Raw genomic sequence first — 10,428 nt, forward strand, 5'->3', positions numbered from 1 at the left:
TTGCCATAGTAGTTTGGCAAAATATGAATATCAAACTTGAGGTGTTCATCTACAGTAATGCCAAGGAGTTTGGCAGAGGGGACACCTATAGGTGAGTCGGTTTGACTACAGAATTTGAAGTTGTTTTTATTGTAGGAAAGGGTCTTTGTGGGAGGGAATAGTAGAATATTTGATTTAAATACATAAACCAGCAGAAGACCGTTAATAAAATACCACAATCAAGAAAAACGGTCCAGGTGAAAATAAGGATGGCTGTCAACTTATTTATTCAAATGTCACAAGCGCTTTCACCCTGACTCAAATGCTGGGTTTTTTTCAAGTGAAAAAACTAAATACATTGTAGTAAACCCTATATGAGTAAAATCCTTTCAAAAAAGGCACCAAAATATTTAAAGGACTACACACACACAAAAATCACTACAAAGACTAACAAGTTGAACAATTTTAAAAGTGAAATGTGAAGTCCAAAACGCCATAAAGTCAAGAAACATTTAAAACGCATTTATGCAATATTTAAACAATATGTAAACATGAGTGTAGGGTAAATATGTATTAAGAATAGGTACCAAATAATGTTAGCACCTAACCTCATCTGTGGGTGTTTATAACTTCTCAGCTCTCTTCACTAAATGCGGTTTGATTGACACATGTTCATTCAAACCTGGTGGCTGGGAAGAATTTAGTTTCAGTTGCAAAAGGTCTCCCTGCAACATAACCAGTTCTCCCAGTCACCGCCCCTTGGGTCCGGAGAGACATGTTCCAAGATTCCAAATGAAAAAACAGGATGTGCAGGCTCCATTTGCAAGTGCTTACATAATGCGTTGTTCAAATTCCCTCTTCTAATACTGTAAACATGTTCATAGATATGTTTACCAAGTGCCCTTTCTAATTTACCCACATAGAAACTCGTACAGTCCCTATAGTAGGCCAAATATACTATGCCCTTGGTTGCACAGGTCCCCTTCCTAAAGTAAACAGTAGTTCCCTCACAGTTTTCCAAGGTAACACTGGTGCGTTCTGATATGTGTTTACAGCTCCCACATCTTCCACATTTTCTTGTCCCTTGCTCACACCCCGATTTGTCATGATCATTTTTCCTTTCAAACATCCTCTTTAAATTGGCTCCTGTTTTAAAAACAAAGTTAGGCTGTTCACCTATCTTATGAGCAATGTCCTTATTAAATTTCAACATCTTCCAATTAGATTCAATCAAACCCTTAACCTCTTTAGAACCACAATTATATTCCAGTACCATAGATGATCTAACACTGTTCTGGCCTTCTGTCACCACCACAGGGTCACTTGTCACAGTACTACCTAATAATGGCAGATATTTTACACCCCACCCCGCTCTAACCTCTTGGACACAGGCTTCAATTAAGGTTACTGGGTAGCCTCTTACCTTAAAAGGGTCAGAAATAAATTTAATTTCAGTTTCAAATTTGATCAAAATGGAATTGACTACCTAGACATTAGGTTAGATAAAACTAGTGAGGGTTTGAAATCTAGAATTCAAAGAAAGAGTACATTCAGTAATTCCTACCTTCCTTTTAATAGTGATCACCTTGGAAACAGAAAAAAAGTATAGTCAAAGGTCAGATGGTCAGGGCAGCCAGAATGACCTCTGAAAGGGAAGATTTTGAAACGTGTGTGTGTGTGTGTGTGTGTGTGTGTGTGTGTGTGTGTGTAATATATATATATATATATATATATATATATATATATATATATATATATATATATATATATATATATATATGTGTGTGTATATATATATATATATATATATATATATCTGTGTGTGTGTATATATATATATATATATATATATATATATATATATATATATATATATATATGTGTGTGTGTGTGTGTGTGTGTGTGTGTGTACATATATATATATATATATAAAAATCCATGTATTGTCACAGTGGAGGCAAACAAGGTCTGGGGTAATTCTGTACACTAAGGCATTATGGATAAAGAATTATTAAAGAGGCTTGAGGCTGGAGCACTGCTTTTGCCAAGTTAGACAACAAGCAGCATGAGGACTCATTAAGTTGTTTCAGATGGATGGAATGAATAAGATACAAAACTACATGCAAAGCTGGATGACAAAAATAATTACAGAGTAAATACTTTCTAGCTCTGACTCAGACATACATTTACCATGCTGAAGAATAATTAACATTTCAGACAGATTTTTATGCGTAATGCAGGGATGGTGTTTAAAGTCTTTCCTCCAACAGGGTCTCATGTTACTCTATGCATACAACTGCTAGATCCAAAACTGGTACGCAGATTCACAGATTCAAAGACTGTTACTAGGGTAATGACTTGGGAGGGCCTTTCTAAGCCTATTCAAGTTTTCCCAAAAGAATAATGATGTCTTGATAGGACATTGAGGGCCAAACATTTACAAGCTACCTCTGTCCATAAGGGACATGGGTGCCAGGTCTGGTGTAAATTTTCTATTCCCCATCCACATGTCTTGGTTGTGCTTAAACTGGGTAATAGACAAACTCAGCTTCACATGGATAGGACCCCTGTTCCATAGGAGGAGCAGTCTCTGGGACACATCTCTCCCCAGCATGTTCTACTTAAGTCATAGACAAAATTCATGCCCCCTAGACCTTGTACTTCTGGTACTCTGACTTATGAACATGTAAGAGATTCATTATTGTGGGGTTTGCAGATGCCTTGTTAGACAGGAATAGATAACCATTCAGCAGTCTATAGGAGACTGCATAGAGGGAAAAGGCTTTAAGGTGCTCTTCAGATGTCAGGTTTCTTATGCCACAAATTTCACACTGCAGGCTAATACTGAACTGCAATGTTTTAAAAAAACTTTGTCTCAATTTCTCACCTCTAAAATCTCCATCTGCAACAAATTTCCATCAGACTTGCTGTTATGAACCAATGCCATACCTTCATATGATGAGACAGGTGAAATCTGCAGTGGATATAGCTGACTAGTGCTGACAGGCTGGTCGTCACTTTCTGTCGTCACTTCAACCACCTGACATACATCTAGGGTGTTAATGATTATCATCTGTTCTCCGGAGTGGTTCACACATGAAGAGTCCTCTACATTTAAAATGGCAGAATAGGCATGTGTTACAAGTTCTCAAAAATCAATGCTTTGAGGTCTTTTTATATGGCTAACAGCTCACAATATACATATTTATAAAAAGCAATTACTACACCACAACCTTAAATATTCAGTTTCTTTTTCCAGAAGCCATTTCGCATTTTAATTGTGTTTTAATGACGAGCTAATATTGTACACATAAGTTAAGAGTTCACTTTCTGATTTAAAACCAATGTACTGAGCATGCATAACTAAATTTGCCAGAGATATCCACTGAATTGATAAAAGGGGAAAAGTGAACTCCCAAAATATACCAGATGTATACAATTCATATCACACTTTTCCTTCCTACCACTAGGAGTAGATTAAAACAAAGGGGTAAAATCATGATTGCAAATAAATTCTGGGACACACGATTACAATGAAATGAAAAGTATGATTCTCTTCAAAGCTTAAGAAACAACTACTTTTATGAACAAAATACAAAGCTTTACTTCAAATGCCGCTCTACCTGAATGCAATGATGACTTCTCAACTTTGAAAAGCCATGCATACCATAGTCTGGGTCAAAAAGTGAGATGACCATCCCAACTACACCCCAAAATCAAGAACTGGCAAACTAACTCTCCCCCACTCTTTCAAATGGGTGGCTTTTGGCCCCATAACTTATATAACTCTTAGGTCACAGTGCCTAAAGATAAAGTATTATTAACCTAAAGGGAACCTACACCTCAAATATTCTCTTTCCCCCAATGTTTTTATTGTAAAAAAAAAATTGACAAACTGCAATTTCAATCAGTTACTTTTGGACAAATGCAGCAGGACAAATCATCTTTGGCAGATCTCTCTCTGAGAGGTGGGCGACATATTAACAAGGCAGAAAATATCTGTCCAGTCATAGGAGTGCAGCACAACACTAAACAGCACATTTTTAAATGTACATTACAAGTGCTTAGGAGACAATTGTCAAAATAGTTAATGTCTTTACCTCCCAAACACAAGGTTGAATCTTGACCTCCAGCCTGTGCGTGCTTGTAATTTGCATGTTCTCCCTCTGCCTCTGTTGGGTTCCTCCCACCTCCAAAAAACACGTAGAGTGTTTCCATCTCAAACTCAGTAATGAATGGAGCTTTGGGCAGCAACACAGCCTCTACATGGTCCCCGACAGGGGTAAAGTTGTACAGACCAACTGCTCTGGGCATCTACTGTAGTAGGCAGCATCTTCAAGACAGTACAGCACTGATCACAGAGTGTGAACTGTGGCAGGGCTAACCATTTAACAGTGTAAAATATGACTCTAGGTGATTTGGTCATGTTGAATAATGTTGCCAAATGGGCATGGGTATTTGCTGGTGATAAGTGGGTTGAGGATTTGACCTATGCCAGGGACCCATACTAAAGGTGGGACGGGTATATGTGCTCCTACTGGCCAATGTGTGCCTGCCATAAAGTCAAGCAGCCCTGGGTCAATAAGCTACTGGGTGGCCAATGTCCAGTTGCCCAGCCTGAGTTACCTGGGATAGCTCTGTTGAGTGAAAGTTGGATCTAAAACCAAATAACTGCCAAACATGAACTAATTGCTACAGTCAGGTCACTGATAGGATGGAGCCTGGAAGTGGATGACATTGTAAGGAGGAGACTGGACCATCCTACGTGACCAGGAGACAAGATGGAAGGGCAATGTATGAATGCCACTTGGCCTGGGATCCAGAGTTTATTACTACTCGGTAGGAAGACAGGCTAGTAATGGTGGTGAGAGAATGGCTTCAAAAAGCAGTGAGAGAAGTCATCAGAATTAGTAACAGACTCATGGCAATCAGACTCCAGCCTAATAATAGGGCAGCATTCATAATCAGAGCCTATGTCCCACAGCAGGGTTGTGATAAAGAAGAGAGGAGTACATTCAGACAACAGCTGCAGGATCTACTAGATAAAGGACAACATGAATTAGTGTTAATAATGGGTGAGTTGAATGCACATATCAGTACAAACAGAACAGGATACGAGAACTGCCTGGGTCCACATGGGTGAATCCATTCTAGACTTCTGTCTGATAAATGGATTGACAGTAGCCAACACATGGTTAGGAAAGAGCGTCACAACACCAAATACAAGAGTGGCCAATATGCAACTCAGGTAGACTTCCTCCTAGTAAAGAAAAAGTTATCCCCAGTGAAACAGTCAGTCCACAGCATAAACCACTGGTTGCCACAATCAGCTGCAAGCAGTGGACAGAGAAGGCTCAAAGATCAACAGAGACCAGGCTGAAGATCTGGAATTTGACTGGACAGCAAGCACAACAGTTCAAGGAATTACACAGAGCTCTAGCAATAGAAAAGAAACTACATAAAAGGAAAAAGTAGAATGTCAGCACCTCAAAACAACAGCGTGAGGACTACAGACATATGAGAGACCGAGCCAGGTATGGAAATATGCTACATAAGGAAAGCTGGTGGTGGAATCCATAAGTCCAAAAAATCATCAAAAGAAAGAAAAAAGTGAGAAACAGAAAAGACAGACCTGGCTAGGAAGGAATACTGGTTGGCTAAAAAGAGGCTAAGAAAGGTGTTGCAATAGCAAAGAATAAGGCATCAAAGGCAAGCTACCACCTTCTCAAAAGTGACTCGGTAGATAACAAAAAGAAACTATATCAGATTGCAAGGCAAGGACAGAAAGATAAAGAAGATAGTCAGACACCCTTCATAAGGGATGCCAGCAACAACCTGCTCACCAGTCCACAGGGCATCAAAGGCAGATGGAAGGAGTACATCCAGCTGCTTCTGAATGAAGAAAACCCCACAGAAGCTATAATGCCTCAGACACAGCCTATGATGAGAGAAGAGGAAGAGCCCACCTTAGAAGAAGTAAGAACAGCATGAAGGAAAATGAAGTCAGGGAAAGCAGCAGACTCAGATGAGGTCACAGCAGACGTGACAAAGATGCTGAGCGAGATAGGGGAGAAATGGTTCCTGAGGGCACTTGTAGCATTATGGAGAGAAAGGCATATCCCACATGACTGGACTATAAGCATACGCAAGCCTGTGTACAAGAACAAAGGGGACATCTGCAACTGTGGACAGTACAAAATGTCCCAACTAACAAACTAAAACAAAAACTTGAGAAGGTCACAGAAGAAATTACCAGTAAAAAATAAATGAAAACTCCAGGCAAGCTAGAACTTCACTGAGTGACCTCTCAAACCTCTTGTATCAGAGGTACATGGGGTATATGCAAATGACCCTTACAAACATCAGGTGTTTCAGCTATATGGCAATTCTGACTGCCCATGGCTTATTTCTTTTTAGGTCATTTCAATGGACAATTTCAGGCCAATAAAGCTGAAACACCTGATGTTCATAAGGGTCATTTGCATATATCCCATGTGCCTCTGATACATAGCCACAGCTACTGGGGTATGGCTTTATTAGCCTGAAATTGTCCACTGAAACGACTTAAAAAGAAATAAGCCATGGGCATTCAGAATAGCCACACAGCTGAAACACCTGATATTCATACGGGTCATCTGTATATCTCCCATGTACCTCTGATACAAGAGGTCTGAGAGGTCACTCAGTGGAAATTCTAGCTTGTCTAGAGTTTTCATTTAGTTTTTACTGGTTGGTTTTTCTGTGTGACCTTCTCACTCTGTTTTAATTTGGAAATCAAAACTTAAATAAAACTAAATAAATCAATAACTATTATTCCCACACAAAGAAATACAGTAATTATAAACTATTCACTACAGATAAAGAATTTCCTTAGCTTTCACCTCATAATAGCCTGACAAATTTTGACTGTTGGGCATCTCATAATGCCAAGCAGTCAAATCAGTAATGGTTCTGAAAGTATGGGAAGAAATGAAGCAATGCTGGATTTACTAAAGGTACACCATGCTAATGGCATACAGGTACAGGATGCTTTGCTCAGAACTGAGAGAAGTGTAGCACTCAAAAAACAACACTGGCAGTGGACAATGGTAACTGGAAAGCCAAATGATACACTGATGTAAGAGACCTCCTTGAGCATGCTAAAGGTAAAGAGAAAGCTCAAGTGTTCATTACTTCAACAGTCCTCTTTATACACAATGATCATCTGCTACTAGTTTTAATACATCTCATTTCCAAAACCTTTGGCATAAAATGAATGCCTCCAAAGCCAATTGTCTCGAACTACAGTTTGTTCAAACATTTAATTTGTTGCTATGACCTTTCTTTCCATTGAAAATGCACTGCACACATGTCAACCATTCTATCATTTTGCCAATTAATTTGCATAGCAGTCTTAAGCAATGTGCATGTGAGAATTAATTTGCAGTGCAGTGCTACACATTTGTCAGGATGGCTTCTCTCAATTTACTTACCCATAACAGAGTGAACAGTGCTGTCAACCTGAAACTCTTCTTTCACTGTTATGGATGAAATGGATGGCATAACATAATTAGAAGATGTACAATCTACTCCATTAGTGAATTCTGAAGGTGAAAAGTCTTCAACCTAAAATAAAACAAGAAATTCCACACTTTATTTCTAGATCATAAAAAGCAGGCTTACTACCTAGTGGTTTTTACTCACAGGACACCATTAAAGATTTACACTTCCTCGTAAAATTAAGACCAAGATTTTTTGCCACAAGCTGTGAAGCAATCAAAAAATCTTCTTTCTGTGTATGAAAAAATGTACGTCAATATGGAAATCCTAAACAGTGGCAAATACAGCTGCCACGTCTTGTTAGGGTGTGTAGACTTCTAGCAGTTCAGAAACACTGAAGAAAAACATTTACATCTCACAACAGAAAGATTACGGTATGAATTACATTTGACTTTTCTTCTGGGTTTTTTAATTTGTTTAAGATAATGCAACATTTAACCAAATATAACCAAGGTCCCACCATTGCTCCACAAACAAGAACAACACTTAGTAAAAACTGGTCAGGGAAATGGAACAGCAAAAATAAAGTTCAAATAATTTAGTAAAAGAATAACAAAACTGGTTAAGCGCCTTTATCCCTATAACGAAGTAGGACTTCTTTGGAACAATTAATGTACCACACATTGAACTAAATTTAGATTCTCCACTCGTGTACAGTGGTTACTAATATAGCACTTACAGCTCAATGTCAGCTACACTCAATGTGCTGCAGTGAAATTCTTTGTACCACACATTGAACTAAATTTAGATTCTCCACTCGTGTACAGTGGTTACTAATATAGCACTTACAGCTCAATGTCAGCTACACTCAATGTGCTGCAGTGAAATTATTTCCACACCGCAGGTGCAAATGTGCTAAGTATCATGCTAATCCAACAGTTACATAAAGCTGGCTTGACGTTTGCAATCAAATTTAAATTAAAAAAAAATAGCTCATATTCAGAAACAATGACATGTTCTTACTGTAACCATTGGGGACCCTACAAATGCAACACTGTTACTCCTCTGAGAATATGGTTATTCATCAACAAAACTTCCATGTTTGAAGGAGAAGGACAGTAGGCATCCTTCAATCCTAAAGGATCATGGGTTTGCACCCCTGCTGGGACTGATCATCTTGAGGGCTCTCTTATTCTGTGCTCTCTCTGCCAAGGTGGCGTCATAAATTGCGAGAGCTTCTTTCACTTCCCATTTCCATGTATAGTTGTCTAAAGTGAGAGAATGTCAGGTGTTCGCACTCAACAGTGCTGAGGTCATGTTTACATATGTCCTTGTGGTGCAATCTGGGTCGTGCTTTTGGCCATTTTCCAGACTCCAGCTTTCCAAAAAAGGAGGTCTTTTGGTATTTGGCCATCCGTCATGCATGACACATGACCCAGTCAATGCATACACCTCTGTTTCAGGAGGCTGAACATGGAACTGGTGCCCGTCTTCTCAAATATTGCACTGTTGGGGAACGTGTTCTGGCACAAGATACCAAGTATGTGCCTAAGACAGCAGATTATGGAATACATTGAGCCACTGCTCCTGTTTTGACTGCAGAGTCCATGTTTCACTGGCATATAGTAATATGCTCAAAATACAGGCTGTGTAAATCTGCACCTTGGCGTGCACAGAGAGATTATTAGCCAGTATTCTCTTAGTGAGCCTGAAAAACATAGTGCCAGCTGTTACAACACCCTTGTTGATCTTGCCATCAAGCGACAAGTTGTCTGAGATTGTACAGCCTAGGTTCACTATCTCATGGATAACATCCAGCTCATAGTCATTCACTCTGATAGAGAGCCCATTGCTCACATTCTGGCCCATCACCTGGGTGTTCTTTAGGCTGACTGCGAGCCAAATTCTATACATGCATCTGCAAAGCGAGTCATGAGTGATTCAAGTTCCTGATGACAGTGAGCAGCAATAGTTGTGTCATCAGCAAACAGGAACTCCCTTAGACACTTCCTAAGCATCCTGGTCTTCAATCTAAGCCTTAACAGTTCTAAGAGGTTGCTGCCTGTTCTGGTTCAAAGAAAGACATCCTCTGTTGCAGTTTTAAAAGCAAATTTCAGCAGAGCTGAAAAGAAGATAGCAAACAATACTGGAGCCAGTACACACCCCTGCTTCACAGCATTGAGAATCTAAAAAAAAGTCTGGACGTGGATCCGTCATACACAAAGGTCCCTCTTCATGTCTTCATGGAAGGCCCTAATAATGCTAAGCAGTGTTGGGGGACAGCTGGTCTTTGCCAAAATCGTCAACAGACCTCTCCTACTGATGAAGTTAAATGCCTTGATCAGATCAATGAAGGCAATATACAGAGGTTTGTTCGACTCTCCGCATTTTTCTTGTAGCTGCCTAAGAGAGAACACCAATACAATGTTGACTGAAATATCTTTAGCACTAAGGTTGAAAGAACAAGTTAAAGCCTTGCAAGTGTAGGATGTTTAATTATTCAGGTCATTGGGTTTCACCACAATTCTCAACATCCTGTGACCAGAATCAGGGCCAAAGATCTCAAATCATGGACGCTGTTTAAATACTGGTACTACTGATGTAAAGCTGACAAGCTAAAAGAACTTGAATTCTACATTTTCTGAAACAAAAAAAAAATCTGCAAATTCAGTTATTGTCATTCAGTGCCTATAATCCATTATCTTTCCACAAAAATACACAGATTTTTTAGAAAGAACAGAGAAAAAGTTCAAGACCAGTTTTTGATTCAGTTCCAGAAAACTGAAATAAACGCTCCAGAGATTCACAGGTACTTACCAGGCTAATGATCTTTGAGGATCTTAAGAAGCCTAGCCTTATATTCCCATGGTAGTTTTTGCCTTTATATTTTACATACAAATAACCCATGGGAAAAAAAAGGAAAAGAAAAAGGGGGGTTAAGACCAGTTTTTGAAATTTCAGGGTTTTCCA

At 39.2% G+C, this 10,428-nt stretch overlaps 1 protein-coding gene across 1 annotated transcript in view; it reads right to left on the reverse strand.

Moving 5' to 3' along the window:
- IRF2 (interferon regulatory factor 2) overlaps positions 1 to 10,428 on the reverse strand; it is a gene marked incomplete in the record, with an annotated part of 131,039 nt that overhangs the window by 53,060 nt on the left and 67,551 nt on the right. The window contains 2 exon segments of the mRNA XM_044089853.1: positions 2,929 to 3,087; positions 7,452 to 7,584. Of these exon segments, the coding sequence (XP_043945788.1) occupies positions 2,929 to 3,087; positions 7,452 to 7,584 (292 nt within the window).

This window comes from Protopterus annectens, chromosome 12.part0, assembly GCF_019279795.1.
Source record: "Protopterus annectens isolate FY-2018-M chromosome 12.part0, PAN1.0, whole genome shotgun sequence".
Lineage (NCBI taxonomy): Eukaryota > Metazoa > Chordata > Ceratodontiformes > Protopteridae > Protopterus > Protopterus annectens.